Here is a 20,771-nt window from a genome sequence, read left to right as displayed (position 1 = left end):
AAATAGGGAAAACAGAATGCATACCCTCACACAAGTAGCCCTAGAACAGAAAATACATTTAGAACAAACATTACTCCAGCTTTATATTCTGTTGATCTCTACAGTATTACAAAAATGCAACAACAGATTCATAGGATGGTTCGGGTTGGAAGGGACCTTTTAAGTCACCTTGTCCAAACCCCTGCAATGACCAGGGACTTCCACAAGCAGATCAGGTTGCTCACAGCCCCATCCAACCTGACCTTGAATGTTTTCAGGGATGAGGCATCCACCACCTCTATGGGCAAGCTGTTACAATGTTTCACCACCTTCATTTTAAAAAAATTTCTTCCAGTAGGTTGCAGTTATTTTGACCTGTTTGGTTTCTGATTTGAGATTGTGGGAGCAGGTCAGTTGCCTAAATATAAGTATCTCCGAGATATCCTAAGGTATTTAAGTCATATAGAGGCCAGCAGATATGACACAGGACATGGAAGACACCCTTCTAGAGCTGGAGCTAGAAGCTAAATGAAATTACCATACAGCATATTAAATGGCACTCAACATTTACAGTAAGGGAACTGAAATGAGCCCTCTCAATACTTAAAAATATTTACTTTATGCCTTGTTAGTGTACATAACTTTGAAGAGTACAGTTTATAATTAGGTAGAAGTCTGTAAGAATGCTTGTAAGAAGACTGGATTCTTCCCCTTAAAACACCCTGAATATGAGAGGAGGTTTTGCTACCTCAGGAGGTGCAACTTTTGGAGCTCTCATTGAAACCACTGATCTTCAAGAGGAACCTTAAGAACAGTTAACCCAAAAGAATAATCTTTACTGAAGTTTATATTAAAATTATTTATCTATTATTTTTCTTCACTCGTTCCTTTTTTACTTCTTGCTATGTATGGAATTATGAAAAATCTCACCTGGCTCACGCAAGGCACACATTAGGCTCCAGAAGCCACTGAAGGCCCTCTGGATTTCTGGAAGAAATTAAAGACAGCTGAACCACCATGGTGCTTGTTCAAGTTTATATAGTTTTGTTTACAGTAAACCATGATAATTCCACCCAAACCTGAGTCCCAGCACGACCACAGACTGAAAGCACCACTAGCATAACATTTCTTTATAACCAATGAACTCCAAATGCCATCGTAACTCAGTCCTGTAAGATGTTATTTTTTACTTACAGAAATAACATGGGAAAATTTCAAGGCACACACTAATACCCCAATGTTCTCCTTCTCTGAATTCAGTGTAGTATGTCTGAATATCAACAAACATTTCCACCGCTCCTATTATACCTTTACACTCCTTTAAAGAAATCTTTCCATCCTTGTATTCTCATTTCCTTCCTGTGTACACATTAGCAAACTGCTTCAGGAAAGATGTTCCTTTTCCTTATATTCTGATACTGATGGCTACATCTAATTTTCCATTTCCCAAACCTTACCAATCCTATCCAGTGCCTGTAACACTGTCCTTTCCCTCACACACACTTGTATTTTCCTCTCCATTCTCTCTGATAAAGGGACACTACCATCTATTATACTCAAAACCACACCCAAATGCCTTTATATCTTCGGGAGACTCTTCTCAATGAGGGAAGCAGCTGCAACAACAGCCTTTACTATTCTTGAACCTAGCATTAAAAATAGCCAATTAAGATCTAATTTTACATATTTGGGGTTTTTTTTAAGAAAGAGATAATCTTCCGTTTCCTACTACAACTTCGATTTAGTATCAAAATTAAATATTCTTTCAATGAGCTTTCATATTGTCTTCCAGACAGCAGTACACATTAGCTATGTTCCCTCCTCCCTCACTGTACTACTTTATTAATGTGAACTCAAGGTCTCCTGCCTCCTTCCATAATTTCTAATTACCTATAGGTAACATTATAAGGAATGTCCATTAGCATAAAGATTATTTTGGTATAATAAGACACATTTTAAGGCTATCAATCTTTCTCCAGACTGAAAATTATGTATTTTGCCACTACAGGGTTTTACCTTAAAGCTTTTAAAAAGTACCATTCCATGCAAAGAGGTTAGATTCACTGCATTCTCTTTTATTCCCAGCTATTTTTATTCCACTACATTCCAATTTAAAATTGAAGCTTGCTATCACTTAAAATGACTGACAGAAATTTTAAAAAGGATCATTTCATCTTTTCTTACATTCAGCAACAGTGTTTAGAGTTTGGTCTGTCATTCTGCGAAATTGGCTTGGATCTACAATCTGCAAATGTACTTCTAAATACCAAAAAACGTCTCTGTGAGCATCAGGCAGAAAACAAGTTCACCATTTGAAAAGGCTTGTCATTTGAAAATACAAGTAGGACATATGTGGCTCATAAATGCAAGCCTTCCTTGTAGGAAGAAATGTCTCATTAGTTGTCTGTTCAAGCTCATTTATTCTTCAATATTTAAAGGTGATCCTGCATGTGACAAATACGAGAACATTCAGAGGCGCTGTAAAACACACATGCATGTTTATTTTACACATTCAAAGGTGAATTACAAAAAACAACTTATTTCTTGCTCTGTGTGTTCAGTAGTAAATGTTGCTTAATTTGAATATAAAGGCAGGTTTTTTGGTACATGGAAATGGCAGAAGGAGGTCAGAATTTGGTGGTGTGCTCTCAGCCGCACAGCAGAATAAACTGCCTTCCCCTCCACCAACCTTTCTTCCCCTACCCAGAAATTCTCTGATCTAATGACTCCTTTGGTGACTGCCCAGTGGATTCTTCCTTCCTGGCACTGAGGTGTTGAAGCTATACATCAAAAACCAGAGAGGTTTAGTTGTCCTGAGCTGCAGTCAGCGCAGCAGAGCAGGCACGAGGAAGGAAATGAGACGCCCTCTTGGAAGAGCCATACTCGTTCCCTTATCTTTCCTGATCTTGCCCAAAAGAACAGCAAGGCAGGACATGAAACACCATTTCTTCTCTGGCTTCCACTAAGAGCAGCAGTTACCAGCTGCTCCTGGTGTTGACGTGTACTGAAAGACTGATGCTATCCCAATCCATGTGCTGTAGCCTTGGTATAGAGCAAAATCTATCTATTCCATATGAGAGAATACGAAAGCGCCAGATTAAAATCTCCCAGATTTCAATCACATTTTTCAGAATGAAAAACTAAGTCTACTAGAAACATTTGCCAGAAGTTTTGAAATGAAAAGAAGCAGCACTTTAGCAGAATACGTCACCAAGTTCTTGCCATTCCATACATTGTTTCTAAAACCAACTGTTTCCGCTCCCTGAAGGCATTTAACAGTGGTCACAGCATAACAGCAGCTAAGCATGTAAATCTACTTAAAAATGTCTCTTGGAATTTTTACACCCTTGTTCATCTTCCACACAAACATACTTCATTAAAAAAAAAAATCTATTCCCACCAATAAATAGTTCAGAAGCAATCTCAGGTATCCTGAGAGGCCTTTCCTCTGCATGCCATCAGTCTTAAATCCTTCTTTCCAAAGCTGTGTTTGCCCTTTCTTCCCAGGTCTATTGCTTCTGATAATCTGATTAGGCCACCTGATTTATAAAAAAAACAAAACAAAACAAAACAAAACCCTACCAGGACACAAAGACAAATAACAACTGCAGATTTTTCAGGTGGTACTAAAATTCTTGAAGACTGAGCCTAAGGGTATGATTTCATTTGAAACTATATTAACTCAGAATATATTCACAAGCTTTTATCCTGCTTTTACTGGAACTTAAGACAACCTTGTTTCTACTTCCAAAAGCCATTCCCTTTCTCTCTCTCTGTCTATATATATATGCTTGCACTTCAAAATCACTTCAATTCCTTTTCTGAAAGCCATCAACACCAATATTTGTATAACAAAAGTATGTGAACATTTCATCACCAGGGCTTGCAAAATCTAAAAATCATAAATATTGTACAGGATGTAGCACTACTAGGAATACAAGCATGTATGTGCCCTGCACAGAGAACTGCATGACCTTAGGGATGGGTATTTGGCTTTTAACAAATGAAGATGAAAACACAACAAAGCTAATGTACAGGGTTTCACAGAAAAGGGCAAGTTTTTAATAGGTCTTTTGAGTCCTAGTATAGTAACGTTATAGTAATCTATTCATTTTTAGAGGATAGATAAAAAACACCTTAACAAACACTTTTCCACATCAAACACTGTAAAATTTATTTAAAAGGAGATGGAAAGACTTGAAGTATCTTCTCAATTGGCACCTAGTGACCTTTTATAGGTCAGATGGTCACTGAAAGATGGATATTACAAAAAGTGATATGAATGTATGGAGCAAGAGGCCAGTGACACAGCAGCAGAAATTTGCTATGAATCAATCAACTCCTGGATGGAGTAAGATAAGAGGAAAATACTGCTATCTTGCAACATTCACAAGACATTTATAAATGCTTAAAAGACAGGTGACAAATGCAGATCAAGAACAGCATCATCCCTGTTCTCTAAAAGTAGGCGTGAAGAGCCTTTTGTCCAAGTCCTATCTGGAACGAAATGGTGCACTCCGGGTACAATCATGAACACACCTTTGCAATCACCTACCTTCTGAAATTGACTGGGCTTGAGAAAGTCATAAGATTACATTAAAGCATGACAATACTTATTGTAGTTACAGGTAAAGACTTGTTTTGTAAACAGAATTAGCCTGCACTAACCTGTACTGTAACTCTTCTGTGCTGTAATCAACCAAATGACAACATAACAACAAAGATTTTTAATTTCCACAGCCAAGGATCTTTCTCTTGTCTAGTCAAAGACAAAACAACTGCAATAGGCAGACTTTAAAAATAGAACTGATGACTGCACAATTTCCTATTAGTATGCAGAAGAACTGAGTTATAAACCTAGCACCGATCAGAATACATCTGTGCTGCACAGAGACACAGAAGCTTCTTGGTGCCCACAAAGGCCTTGTATGTGAAAACTGTCAAGCTGTTGAGATTCCTGGCTCTCAAAATTTAGACTAGGTCTTCAGTACCTTTTTTTTTTTTTAACACTTTTGAGGAGGGAAGGAAATGTTTAGCAGGAGAACAGCTAAATCATAGAATCCTAGAATATCCTGAGTTTTAAGGGACCTACAAGGATTCAAGCCCAACTCCTGGCACTGCACAGGACCATCCCCAGGAACCACACCATGTATCTGAGAACATTGTCCAAAGGCTTCTTGAACTCTGTCAGGTTTGGTGCTGTGACCATTTCTCTGTGTGCCCTGTGCCCAATCAGCTTCTGGGTGAAGAACCTTGTCCTGATATTCAAACTAAATCTCCCCTGACACAGCTTCATGCTGCTCCCTTGGGCCTTGAGACTGAACAGACCCAAGCAGACCATTATGAGATCTCCCCCCTCAGTCTCCTCTTCTCCAGGCTGAACAAACCAAGTGACCTCAGGCTCTCCTCATATGGCTTCCCCTCTAGACCCTAAATGTACCTGTAAAATCATACTGTCATAATTTTCTCTATTCTACTGCAACAGAAGTTGAAGTACCACAATCACTAGTGTAAGTCCACTATTCAATGTTACTGAAATCTAAGGATGTGCTTAAAAAAATTAGTTTCTAGATAGGTAAGAGTCTGTGTAGGTCACTGTTTCGCAAAGTTAACTTTAGTGTCTGTGTTTGGTTTTACATACAAGAACAGAAGTGGGAGGTTTTGTCCCTAGAAGTACCCATTGTGCAACATCCCAATTATTTCATGTCAACTTGGATGGCTGATCCAGGCTGGGCCTTTCTAGGTGGTCAGTGCATGAGGAGTGCCTGTGTAGTGGTTATCTTAAGTTCAACCTGCCAGACTGACTTCCTGTGTTTCATGAAGGTCTGTGCATCATGTTGCAACTGAGCTGCTGAGCACTGGAGTCAAGTAGAAAACTGGAATTCAGGCACCCGCAGCAAAAACTGTGCTAGCGATTATCTGCTTACTTAGGCTGCAAGACCATGACATGAAGTAGGATCACCACTTGAAGCTGAAAAGAACAGCAGATTTCAGATTTGTTATGTTCAGTAAAAATAAGAATTTTTGAAATGAGTCCACATAAAAAACAGAAAAATACACAAACTACAGTTTGTGCTGAGTTTACTTTAAAAATTAGCCCTGTTTTCATTAATGTCATTATTATAATTTCAGCTGTATTTTGCCAATCATAGTATGAAGCTAAAGAGTGCTTTGGTACAAGCCCCCTCTTTCCTGGTATCCAGGGTACAATGTATCTTCTCTAACTGCTAGTATTACAAGCTATCAATACTTTTTGCTGGGCAGAAACCTCTCTAAATAAAGCTTTGCCCTAAACCCTAATATAGGAATAAAACACTTCTTTTAAGTTAAATCTCACAATCTCACTACCAGCACCTTCTAAGTCAGAATAAATGCTGCACATGATACAATTATAAACACATCATTTGTTTTCCCTTATTCACTCCTTCAATTTTTTTTTTTTTTTCCTTCAAAAGCAGGTGAGTGAACTTGTCACCACAGCAGTGATAAGCAAGAAGGCCCTGAATAATATCATGGGGCAAAGCCACGAAAATTTCATCAGACAGTACATGAATATTTTATGTTACTGCTCCAAAAGTCGTCTGGAATAATGGCTACCCCAAACCTTAGTCCTCTTGCTTTTCCTTGTGGCTGGAGCTCATAATCTTGAAACAGCAAACTGTATTAAAATAGCCAAAAAACAAAACAAAACAAAACAACCACAACAAACAAACCAAACAAAAAAATCCACCACTAAGAAAGCTACAGAGCTCAGCTGCTCAATCTTACTTCTACAGTTCATGTGTAACACTTGCTACAGCGTATGCACACAAACCACAGAAGAGACAGATGACAAGAAGATCCAGAAACAAGAAATTAAGCATATTTGTCCTTAGAAACAAGGGAGAAAGTGTTAATCTTAGTGAAATAGGATTCTTGCAGTACTGGCAAAGTTGCTGTCAGGATAAATTACTTGCTTCAGCAAATACCAAATACAGAAGCAGGCCTGCCAGGGTGCCAGACTAGCTCAAACAACCCCCCTTCCAGCAAAGCATTTCTACATTTAGTTCATATTTTGCCACTTTTCTCCTGTTCCTATTTTTGTATCTGTGCTTCATTCCCTCTCCCTTTTGCAGCTAGATTCCAGATAATGGCAGGAATTTGCAATTTAACATCAAAACCAAGATGGAATAAATGAAGGGGGTTTTTTTGGGTGTAACTTGCACAGAAAATCTTTTCTGAATAGCACACAGGAGTAAAGCTATCACTGCTGGTATTGCAGTTCCCCAAAAGGAGATCTGAATGAAGAAGTAGTTTCTAATTACGTACTTTTTTATTATTCTGACACATTGAAACTGTTTCGTAAGAACAAGTATTTTCAGTACCCAGCATGTCCAGAAAGGTTCATTCCTATCTGTATTCCATAAAAAAATGGAATAAAGTTCATCATTGTAACCATGGCACAGAAAAAACTAAATGAAATCTTAAACCAAAAAGCTCAGCACAAGAATAATGTGTTCTTGAAGACTCACCATATATCTATTTATACAGTGATTATACTACATGAATAAAAGTAAATACTGGCTTTGAAATTAACACCCTACTACATGCTCTTCCAACTCTGATGGAAACATATTCCATAAGACACTGTATCAAACTCCTAAAATCTCCATTTTTTCCAGTAGGCTCTGCAAGACCACACTGCATTTCATTTATCTGTCCATAGTCCTGAAAATCACTTATAAACAGTACCCATCTAAACACGATGGAGAACAGAGCATTATGCAATGACAATATTATAGGACCAAAGTTCATACAAAACTCTTTTTTTTCTATGATTTAAATACTGTCAAGATATTTAGAAATGCTTCTCTAAGATCCTCTGCAGAATACAGATACAAATATACAGGGGAAGGAAACTGAACAATACCAAAAAAATGAGAAGAATACTCTGTACTAATTCTAATACTAGTACAGTATTTTACACTAATTCTTAATAATCCTAGCCAATTAAGCTGCACATAATGCAAGTCCCAAAGTGACTGGAGTGTGAGAAAACAATTTATCCAAATTATACTATGTAATTATATTTTTGTAAAAGCTGGGATATAAATAGTAAAGAATTCTATTTTGAGCCAGTAAACTGCCCTAATAAATTGTTCAAGAAGCTGGAAAAAGATGCCATAAACACAAGATAATCAGAAAGATGCTTAAGTTGAGGAAAAAAGAAATCAATTATATGAATAAACCAACCAACAGTCAAATACTGTATTGTATCAATAAATGACATCATATGGTAAAATATGGCATACAAAATATACTGATGAAGCTTGCATAGTCAAAACATAATGGCATCTTAATAAAGACAACTTAGAAGGAGCTTAATCACGAAAGTCAAAAGAAATACATTAAAAGTTCATATTCATCAGAAAAATCAGTGGTGAAAGAACAATGCAATGACAGAATGACATAGGCTAGGAAAGCTCAGTATCTAAACAATAGTCTTAAACATATTTTTAAAATATTTTGTATTTGAAATTATAAAACATATTTTTGGTATAACTACACCTTTTAGCAGCAAATTCAATGCAACCATCACTGTAACTAGCAAGAGACAGTGGCATATTTTAGGTACACCTGTGAGAACTGCATAGTTATGTACATATTTCAAAAGCACATGTGTCTTCCTAAGTACTTTATTGTAAAAATATATAAATGATATACAGCTAAATACCCTCATTTTAGCCACAGACATGGACACACCAGCACAACGAAAAAAGGCAGTCAGGCCCACCAGAATGTGAATTATAATGACAACCACATACAAACAAAACCTGTGAGTATGAATCCATTTTGATGTCACTGTCTTACTCATTCAGGGAGCCCAAAGCTCACTAACATCAAGGCAGAGCTCTCCACTGCCTCAACAAACTTTGAAAGAGAGCTTTGATTAAATAAAAAACTAGACAGCATAACTTATGATAGTTGGCTGGTTTTATAAAAGTCTGTATAATCAGCAATATTTTTATCATGGTTTATCTTACACTACCTTGAATGTTCAGTTTCAGTACTCTAAAAAGGCTAATCTCTGTGTCAATATAAAAGCTATCTACACAAAAGGAATACAAAGTTCTTCTTTCTGACACGGCAAATCAGGAAAGGTCCTGCTCACATGGGAGATTTGCTCACTTATTAAGATTTTGGTTACATCCAGACACGCTAAACTGTTTCTCCCTACATGCACCCTGACAGTCTTAATTTTAAAAGCAATTGTTGGTCCATAGCACCATGCATGAGGGTAGGAGTAAAAGTTTAAGACATCAACCGATCCAAAGCTGCATCACAAAGTGTAGAGGGGGAAAACAAAAAGGGGTTGGGGACTAGTGAGAAAAATGCTCATTTTCATAGCAAAAGGACTGACCCAAACACTGCCTGCTTTCTCTGTGCTACTACCAGAAGTTTATCAGCAGCAGGGGACTTACACAGATGAGCAAGGCTGGCATGGCTGTACACTGGAGATTTAAGGACTTTTAATTTAATTTGATACCATAGTTTAAATGAAATGCAAAGAACAATCTTTAGAAGAGATTTTTGCATGGCATGGCAAGTAATAAAAACTGCCCCTCTTTTTCCACTGTGGCGGCTTGTAGCTGTGACCAGAGATTTGTTTTCCTCATATTACACTAAAATAAAATGTTTAAAAACAAAACCAAACCCCCAAAAACACCACCACAATGATTTGCCCAGGAGGGGCAGGAAAAATAGTGCCACATAAGAGAAATAGAAATCCTAGGATAGAAATGATCCTTGACTAGTCGTTCATTTATCTCTATCCTGCTTCAAAGAGATGTAAGTAATCAAACTGTATCCTTTCTTAGCTGCTTTATGACATGCACAGTTTCTACTGAGGCAACATCAGTTATCTCTGAACATATATTTGTTCCTATTTAGATTATCTTCACAGAGATTTGACACAAGAGCTGCTGATAAAAAGAAGAATCTTCTTCTTAAGCTTGCAAATGAGGCTATTGCTTTTACCTGACAACTTTTCAATACCTTTTGTTGAGTCCAGGAGGGAAAACAGAGGAGAGTATTCAATTTAAATTTTAAAAAAATTTCTAGGCATGAGCTAAGTTTGCATGTTACATCCATGAGCTCTTCATTACATGGATGATTATTGTCTCTGTAAAGGGAACTCACCATGAATACAAAAATGTAAGGAGAAAGAAAGATGAAGAGAGCAGCAGTCTGACAAGGCACCAAATACCAGCTGGATTAAATGCACCTATGCTACTTCACACCCAGCTGAGGCTCTGACCAGAGGCAGAGAACTGCTGTTTTTTTAATATTAAGGTACATAAACTAGGAAAATACAGACTATCAGACATATGCAATATTTCTTTCGATACATCACATGCTCATGAAAGATACATGTGCCTACCAATTGGCTCTGGACAATTACAAAACCAGGTGTAGGATATGTCACCAATGGGCAATTTCTAAATCCTTTTCCAAAAATATGTTTGTTTCTCTGTCACTGGGTTTCATCATGTAAGCCTTCAAACAAACCACTTAATCTTCATGAATTCAAGTGGAGCCAGACGGCACAAAATCAGCACTATTATTTTCTGTCAAAATCATAAAATCATCAAACACTCCAACTCCCCTGCAGAGAGCAGAGATGACATCTAGTAGAACAGGGTGCTCAGTTGCAAGCATGCTGTATCAGCATTTCTCATCTATTTTCTTTCTTCCACTAGAAAAATGATCAGCACTGTTCTGATAACCTGGGCTGCGAAGTAATGGAATGCACTGTGCAGAGAAGGCATCAAACAAATCTGCAGCACGGAGCTATGCCAGGATCCAGCTATGCTACGAACAGTGAGATATTCTCCTGTGACTACACTAGCACTTGTTTCCAAAATTCTGGATGATCAAGGCATTAGGGATAATTAAGAGATCAAATTTAAACGCTGCAGAATCATCTGTATGGTCATACATGAACACAAATAGTTAAATGGGTAACTACAGGCACAGCTGGCACTCTACTACCTGAGTATAAGACCTACATTTTTATCTGTTACATTTTATTCTCCTTGAACATCCATTTACAGCAACAGTTGCATATTACCAGTTTTACTGCTTTATCTATAGAACCAGACATTTTTCAGTGTCAGGAAAACTGCAACCTATCGTGAGGAAGAAAAAAATCTTAATATAGGGGGCATAAAGGACTGTCCAGCTTCCGATGTTGACAGACTATTTAAATGAGGACAATTCTTTTTGGTTTTAACCTATTGAAGTTGAAGGTAATGGCACCAGCTATAAGCCTCATATGAAATGCTCTTTGTAAATTACAAAACTGTTTGATGAGTTGGTATTTTCATAACTATAATAAATTTGCAGGAAAATCAATTATAACGACGCTTAGGTGCTGTCCTATTTTCAATTACTTTTTTCCTTTAAAAAACTGGATAACTGGGTAACTTATTGCAAAATCTGTTAGATCTGGCAGTCTTAAATGGTTTTTTATCAGAAATTCTTCCATCTACCTTCTTTCAAATAAATCAAATTACTCATGAGCCCTAACAACTTAGTATAATCAATTCCTTCTATAGACTCTTGCAGACAGTCAGGATTTCTTCCACCGCTTGCTCATTATTTTGCAATGCACTTTTTGGTATTTGTAGTTTTACCACAAAATGTAATTGGTGTGATCAGCTCCACTGCCAAGAAGTGAGGGGTGGGATTTAGCTGACCCACCTGCAGCAATGGATCAAAACCATGGAAGTACTAAACGAGACCATGGTTTCAGTTTTGCAACAGTTATAATTTTATGGTGTTCAGCCACAGGTTAATCACAGCCAATTGCACAGAACTGCTGATGTAGGGACATTACCTGTTAATAGGGTTACTATTTTTAATGCTTCCCTGCAAGGTGCTGCTCAGACATGGCTTGTTGAGGCTGGGACACATTCTATGCAAATCTGTGCTGACCTGGAGCACATTGCCCTGCCATACGAAAATGTTTCATTCAGGCAACCACAGGAGAAATAACTCATCACTTGCTTTCTGAATACGGGGAGTAGACACTTCTATCACCACCCCCCCCCACATGTGGAAGACAACATGTTTCATGGTCAATCCAGTTTCAGTGAGGCTACAGCACACAGACACGTAATCTACAAAGATTAAGCCACAGCAGCAGAACAAACAGAACAGAAATAGAGAAATTTTCCATTTTCAGTATTAAATATTAAGGGTATTCATTTCAGACTGATAATGTCAAAGTGTGGCTCAAAAACATTATCAATGTAGCTTTCAAAACAACTTCAGCATGAGCATGGGCAATGATGAACTGATAACAGAGCTGAACCAATTCAGAAGATCTTCTTATTGAGCCAGGATTAGTGTGGCTTCACAGGGGCCCAGAGCTGTGTGCCCATCTCCAACCTGTAACCTCACACTCTAAAGTACTCAGGAGCATCCATTGTAAAGTACAATGATCCTTATGAGAAACAGAATCCAGGAAGGCTGGACATTCTTCAAGAAAGAAATCTTAATGGCACAGGAACAGCCCATCCCCATGTGCCAAAAGACAGGAAAAAAAAAAACTTTGAGATCTTTGCAAGAAGAAGCAGGAAACTCAGGAGGACTACAAAGACTTCATGAGGTTATGCTGGGAGAAAATTAGAAGGGCCAAAGCCCAACTAGAACTTAGTCTAGCTACTATCATATAAAACAACAACAACAAAAGTTTTTATAAATACATTAACAACAAAAGGAGGGCTAAGGAAACTCTCTATCCTTTACTGGATGTGGGAGCAAACAAAGTGACAAAGGATGAGGAACTTTATGCCATTTTGCTTCTGTCTTTAGTAGTAAGATAGTTGTCCTCAGGGACAACCCAGACCCCTGAGCTGGAAGACGGAGCAGAATGAAACTGCTATAATCCAAGGGGAAATGGCCAGCAACCTGCTACACCACTTAGACATGCACATGTCTATGGGGCCAGATAGGATCCACCCAAGGGTACTGAGGGAGCTGGTGGAAGTGCTCAGTGAGCCATTTTCAATCATTTAGCAGCTGTCCTGGCTCACCAGGGAGGTCCCAGTTGACTGAAGGTTAACAAATGTGATGTCTTTCTACAAGAAGGGCTGGAAGGAGGCTCCCAGAAATTACAGGCCTGTCAGCTTGGTGCCAGGGAAAGTCATGGAGCAGATCCGCTTCAGTTCCATCACATGGAATGTACAGAGGTGCTCTTGTACCTTGAGAATGTCTAATTAAATAACTAACATTGGGTTTGTTCCTTGTTATTAAACTCCTTACAATGGGTAATCTCAGAATAAAACATCTTCACTGCCGAAGAGAACACCTAACTCTATCCATTTGTCCCCTGTATTCTCCATCACCCTGAGATATGCTCCTAGGAAAAAACCACACAAAGTGCAACAATGGGGTGTTCTGCCTGTCTTTGCAACTAGCTGGGCATGAGTATATACATGAGCCCATGTATATTTCCAAAAGAAAAAGCCAATTGAACATGATAAATTTAAATCCTATTACTAAACCTAGTACATTTTTATTATTAGTTATTTAAATTTATGAGTATATGTAGTATCAACATACCATGAAATGAAGGAATTACCAATTTCCAGCATGGATTACTTGATAAAAGGGGCTATGTTAAATGCAGAGCTGTTCAATAAATCAGCAGTGCTACAGTGGTTAATTACAAAGTTACTTAAAGGAAGAAAACCTGCAGTATTTTACAGTGTATTAAACTTGCAATTGGTTCCTAGAGCGGCTAACACAGTATTAGCAAGTATAATACATTTTATAGCAGACTGAAGGAAATGTTTTAATGTCTTTAAAAACCATAGTTTAAGGGCAATTCCATACTGACCAACGATCAGACTACAAAATATCCAAACAGCAATTAGCCTTCTCTCAGTACTTTCCATCAGTGGATTGCAAGTGCAGCATAAAAGGGGACTCTATAATTATGCTTATTTTACTGATGAGGTGAAAGATGCATGGGGAGAAGTAATGCAGCCAGTGATATCTGACAGACTAATTGCAGCCTGAGTGGTATCACTCTGCCCCACTAATCTCAGGCAACCCTTATGGCCAGTCTCACAGCAATTTCGACATAATTTTCCACATTTCTCTTTTTTTTTGGTCTTTTTTTTTCAAGTGCAATCTAAAGACACTGTATCGGACACATTAACTTTTAATGACAGCCACAGGCAGCAGATTTCCCTCAGTAAAATAAATGATTAATTAGTAAAACACAGTATGCAATCCATGTCCAAAGTAACTTAGTCCTATTGCTAATTGTAGCAATTAGCTAAAGCACCATAGCCTGCGTGGTGTTTTGCAGAGCTCCAAAAAAGGCATGAGCTGAATAATTTATATTCCAAATTACACAAACATATAGACAACGTATCTTTATTTTTTAGATTAGCAACCAGTAAGGTCACTTCTGATATCGCCATAAAAATAACCAAAAGTAGAATTATGCAGCTAATAAACTATATATTTCATAAAGAATACATAGAAAATATGACCTTGTTTCTACAAACCCAAAGATTTTCTTTTAATTATGGCACTCAATGAAATTAATCAACAAGCTCAACATCTAAAGTTTGAACAAAACCCCATTATCACTGACTAAATGGATTCCTTCCCAATACAACTGTATTTTTCCATTATGTTTATTTCAGCATAAGGACCTTCTCTTGCTAGGCACAAAGCCAAAACCATACAAGTTCTGCTCAGTATGTCTGTGCCTGAAATGTTCAACCAATGATTTTAGAAAAGGCAAAGCCCTTAAATGTCCCCTCGATTAGCCAGACTTCAACATTGCCTAAGCCAGCTATAACTCAAGCCATAAAAAAGTTAACAGATGGAAATAGTTTCATTCTCATCTGGAAGAGCACAGGAAAGCCAACATATTGCTTGGTTAGGAGGCATTATGTATTCATTATCGTTCATAGCAGTAAGTGAGAAAGAACATAAAGTCCAGTTTTCAGAAGCTCATTGGCTAAACACAATCAATCAGTTGCCAGAAATGTTATAAACCATAGAAAGTATAGAACATCCATTGTTCTATACTTTTCCCCAAAAATGGGGAGAACAAAAATGACAGAGATTAATTGAAGAACCGTTCAGAGCAGAGAGGCCTGCTCGAAGTCAGAAGGTAAAGAATCCACTTCTTAGGAATGGAAAAAGCTCCCAATTTCATCCACCCAACTCCTATTTTCTTGTCTTCTCTCTTTCAAATGAGAGGAGTTACTACTGACAAAAAGGTTAGTACCATAAAGACTTTGAGGAAAAAAATCCAAAAACCAAACAGTCCAAATAAACATCCACGAGCTGCAGAGAAAAGGGGGACCAAGAAATCACGGACAGGCCGCAGAACAGCTTGTATTGTCTGCTAGGCTAAAGTCGCTTTTATCAAGCTGCCCATGTTGGGTAGTACAGGTTAATACTTTTTCATGAAATTATGCATCCCACAGGTCTTGGTTACATAATTTATTGCAGATTTGTCTTGTCAGAAATGGAACATCCATGAGAAAAAGCTGCAGAAGAGATTGAGAGAGATCTTCCAGAGCACTTGGAAAATCACCAAGTTTCCTCAACATGCCAGGACCCTCCAGACTATCCAGCTTTGTTCAGTGAGGTTCCCCAAAACATTGGGGAACCATCTGCCTTATGAGCCTTGCATGGCCAAAACCATAAAGAATTATTAGTAGACATTTTCAAGGCTTTTTCACTGAAAGTGAAATGGTAATTAATTCTCTTAATTGAACGATCATTCATTAGCCTTTTACTAAATAACATTCTCAATCTTGAAAGTTACTGCCATGTCTTCAATTTCCCTTTTCAAGATAAGACTAATAACAAGCCTGTAAGTCTGCAGCACAGTACAGCATACATTGTATGTAGTTTTTCCATTTAGATTCTTCAATTACAAGCAACTGTAACAAAAAGAACCATATTTTACTAGCTAGTATTACATTTTGGCAGATCATAATTAAATTATTCCTTAGAAGCAGTGCTCAGTGCTTAAGAAGAAGGATTACACTGAATAACAGGGCTAATATTTTAACTCAATTAGCATGTTATTTTTCAATAAAGAGGTGTACACTACTGTAATTTCTTCTTCTATGGGTAATATCAGCTATAAAACAGAAACACCGCAACTTTTTTTTCTGGTAACCCATGTAATTTCCCCCATGAAGTCTGTATATTTTTAAAGTGGCTGAAAACATGTGACATATTATTAGTTTTATAAATATATAATCTTATTTTACAGTCTTGCAAGCATAAAATACTCCAATTCTATACAAGTCTGCCAGAGACTATGTTTGACTACATCTAAAAATGCCTGAGCATTCCATGCTAAGGAAAGAATTTTTCTTTAATGTCTTTTATTCTGGACTGCTCTGAATTTGATTTACAATATTGGTTGGGGCAGAAGTGACTTTTGGATGAAAAAAATTACATCTAGTTGCAATGGAAGTAGGGGATCTTCTCCATGGAAACTGTCTGCTAAATATACTCAGATGACTTATTTATCAGATTCTTCAATACAGTATTTCAATTTTATGGGATTATACTTTCCTGTAATCTTTCACTAATAATTTAAAAGTGACATAAACATACAAATGTCTGAATTTCTGAAGATAATCAAGTTGTGTCATTTCAATATAAATTTCTAATACAGTTCAAGGTCATCTTCTCTTTGGTTGCTCAAAGTAACTACTCAGGTTCTTTTGAGGTAAATGACAGCACATATGGACATCCAAATGTAGAACTAGGAAAAGGCTATTTTGATTTCATAGGGCAAGACAAAAAGAAAACTACAGAGACACACTGTGTTACAGTCAGCTGGGGAAATGAAAATTATATAGGACAAAGGAACAAATAAGTAAAAGACTGAATGATTAAGATGAAAAAATAAAATCAATGAGTTATATAAGGAGGTATTAGTAACTGGACATGAAATTCTGGTGAGTCACATGAAATACCTTATGTTCCTTCTGTGGAGATCACCTGGTGAATGTTTCTAAAGATGAAGTACTGAAAGGTACAACATATTTCCAAAGAGAAAATAACAGTAGATTCTTACACAAGTTTAATGGAACTGTGTAAGTTAAACTAAAATTCTTATGCTTACCATCATGGTAAGAAAGACCTTTTCTGATCATAATAGAATTATTCACATTAGAAGCAACAGAGAATGCTGTCTATATTACCACCTGAATGTTAGAACTTCTATGTCATATAATATAATAATTCTTATTTATTTCAAGATACAATGAGGTTACAAATCCTTTCAATTCACTCTACATTCTCACATTATATAAAAAGCAACTAATGGAGAATTAATGATTTCAATTCTTGATTCTGCAATCCAGAAGTGCATTAAGGACCCATATAGCACAAATCAAGCTTCTAGTGAACTGAAGGAAACACGAAAGTCTGAGGATTGCCATTCAACAAAAACAGGTGGTTTAGAAGGACTCATTTCAAACCATCGTGGCTAAACCTTTGACAATCCTTTTCAGATAGGACTATAGTTGGTTGAATTTAGATACAGACGACCAATAAGTGAGCAGCAAAAACCCCCCAACTTATTTTTGGTGTTTATTATATGATGAAGTTTCAACATGAGAAATTCTGTTTCCATCTTCAGAAAAAAAGTTACTATGAGGTAGTCAAATATTGGAATGGTTACCCAGGGATGCTGTGGAGACTCCATTAAGGTACCAAAAGTTTAAGTGGACAAGGACCTGAGCAACCTGTTCTGAGCTGGCCTTGCTTTGAGTAGAGAAGGCTGACCTCCAGAGAGCCCTCTGAACCTAAATTATTCTCTATTTCTATAAATAGATTACTATTCTGTATTTCTATATAGATAAAAAACAACAACAAAAAAATATTCTTCTTGTAGATCAAAAAGATAAAGCAAACTGCAATTCACTAACACGAAGATGAAAGTTAATGGTGTACACCTGAGTAAAGGCTCCACCAAAAGGGGGGAAAATGTAAAAAAAAAAAAAAAAAAAAACCACCAAATGATTTGATTTCTCTAAAATTCTAAAGAGAAACAGACAAAACAAAATGTTCAAAGCAGCACCAGCAGTCCATAGGGGAAGCAGGAGAATATAGCAAAACAGGACAAGCCAGGACTCTTGAAATTGTTAGGAAATGGCCCAGTGAATGGCCTAAAAAATTTCATTTCAGCCATCATTTACAAAATCAAGCTGGCAACCTTTTAGTACTGCTACTTAATAGAATTTTTTTCCTTTGCATCTCTCCTCTAAATAAATTGCATGTGACTTCATAACAGATAACGAATGCAGCAAGGAAACTGAAAAGCTCTAAAATACTGGAAGAAAACAATACAATGTATTTTGACCTGAAGCAGTTGGCCTCCCCTGTCCCCTTTCTGGTAAAAGCTCAAAAGAAGCTTTACACTCTGGACATCAAGATGCTAGGATCAATTAAATTCTGCTAGTATAAACTTTCTGACCTTCACCATGTTGAGCCATGACTATCTATACTTCTGCATCAATTCCACATATTCAAGACATATTAGAAGACATCAAATCCATAAACTTTACTGACCCTTTTGCTGCTTAGCTCATTAATACTGAAAGATATTAATCTAACAAATAAGTGGGTGATTACCTCTTGAAGAACCCTCTTCATTTTCAGAAGCAATGTCTTTACAGCTGTGCAGTCTTGGAGCATCAACCTGAAGGGCAGAGACTCAATGCCTCCACCTTCTTCCAGACCAGTGAGAGGCCATTCCACAGATGGGCTGCCAGCCAGCTGGCTAACACGAGGGTACCTGGCTTCTCCTTGCTCCACCTCCTTCGACAGCTTCAGGGATAGATTCCTTGTAAGAGAAAACAGAAAGATCAACACTAAAATATGAAAAAACTAACAACTGGAGGGGTTAGTTCTTTGAGCCTAAAGACATTTATACATTTGCTTTTTGAGCCAGCTAGCATGAACAGCCTTTATAACGTACATATAGCCATATGGTGTTAGCAATAAAATACACATTTATAAAAGTACCGTACTCTACAGGAATTAAAACTATGCTCCAGCTCACACCCTTCAAAAGAAAGCCATTTTCTTAAAACAAAATATCCTATGGGCAAAACTTCTACAGGTCTATTTTATTTCAGTTCAGCTTTACAAAAAAATGAATCTGTCACACACTTTCAGAAGCTAAATCAAATCACAATCTCCCATGTGCTTTGACTTGGAACCCAGAAAGAAAAGAAAACTGCAAGAAAAAGTACTCCCTTCTGGGCTGGCCCAGTGACAGAAGATGAACCTGCTATTGGATAAAATGGAATACGGAATTTAATTAATCTGCACGCACTCTTAGGTTTAGTCACTACTACAGCTATATAACCAGAACATGAAACAAAACAACACTAAGTTGTGGTTGAGAATCCATTAAAGACACAGAAAGATTCAGAAAGATTTTGATGGATTTGAAAAGTAATAAAAGACCACTATTTTGCTGCATACACACTATCTTCCTTTAATATCAGAGCGAGTTATCTAACAGAGTTTTTCCCATGATGAAGAAAGTCATACTAAATTAATTCAGTACAATTAAAGACGCGAGCAGAAGCGGTGAAGAAAATGACGATTATTATTCATTTAAAGTATTGTTCCAATTTCCTGTTCCATTTGAATTTTTACACAACACAAAGCTGATTCCACCGTAGTTTGGAAGGACAAAGAATATTTTCACACATTAAATTTTCCTTAGCTTTGGTTTTATAGGACCCACAGACAAAATCAGATTAAGGTGATTTCTTAAGACAAGCAATTCCCACTGCCATACTAAAAAAACTGGAAATTAGGGCAGTATAACTATCTTTTATAGATGGTTCATTTTTATATTCAGCAAGTTATGCAATACACAGTAAAGACAACATGTTAGATCAAGCAGTGTATCACAGAGATCACACATATGGACAGGTCCTCATGACAGCCAAGGGAACTAAAATTTCAGGCTTTTCAAGACTCTCATAAAACACAAAAACCAGTCTGTTTTAATTTTTAAATGCATTAAAAGCTCATTGAGTAAAATATTTTGCATCCTTTAAAATAAAAATCTGAGGTGGATGGTAAAGTTGCTTTTGATTGAAGGATATTAAACCACTGCTGTTTTATAGCCTTTAAACAAGACCCAGGTATAAATCATGCAAAGAAAAAAAAACTTATGAAGTATCCTAACATAGGCCACTTTTAAAGGTTTATAAAAGAAGCCATATTCAAACCATCAGAATCTACACTTGCGTAAGATTTTTGTATCCAGAAAAGCACAAACTAAGATGAAGCAACAAGGTCCTGGTTTTTTTCCACCCAGTGCCTGCAGACTAGAAGACGGATTATTCCTTAGAATATTCTGTACATTCACTTTGTAAGTCTCACTGAAGTTTAATCTTCCTCATACTCCTCTACAGGCATCCTATGAGGGTCCCACCCCAGCCCTGAGAAATAACCCATTTAAGATATACTGTCTCCCAGAAGGAATCTTTTACTGCACGTTATCAGGGAGAAGAAGCTGGTATCACCAGCCATGCCCTGCTCCTGCCCTGACAAGGAAATAAGCAGTATTCTTGGAAAACCATCCTCCTCTATGGAAGAGATCAAGTGTTTATGTATAAGCTATAGATTTACTGGAAATATAGCAATTCTGAATTTCAAATAAAGAAAATATTTTCCGTTACTTCAGTGGGCTTTACGCTGATATCACACTGCTCAACATACAA

The 20,771-nt window shown here is 37.1% G+C and overlaps 1 protein-coding gene across 6 annotated transcripts in view; it reads right to left on the bottom strand.

Moving 5' to 3' along the window:
• Positions 1-20,771, bottom strand: part of CCSER1 (coiled-coil serine rich protein 1) — a 562,152-nt gene that overhangs the window by 359,966 nt on the left and 181,415 nt on the right. For all 6 annotated transcript variants that reach the window (XM_017744239.1, XM_017744243.1, XM_017744241.1 and 3 more), the window contains exon 5: positions 18,658-18,868. In XM_017744239.1, the coding sequence (XP_017599728.1) occupies positions 18,658-18,868 (211 nt within the window). The remainder of the gene's footprint in view (positions 1-18,657; positions 18,869-20,771) is intronic.

Source organism: Corvus brachyrhynchos, unplaced genomic scaffold (genome assembly GCF_000691975.1).
Source record: "Corvus brachyrhynchos isolate BGI_N302 unplaced genomic scaffold, ASM69197v1 scaffold229, whole genome shotgun sequence".
NCBI lineage: Eukaryota > Metazoa > Chordata > Aves > Passeriformes > Corvidae > Corvus > Corvus brachyrhynchos.
This window is presented reverse-complemented; position numbering and strand designations above follow the sequence as displayed.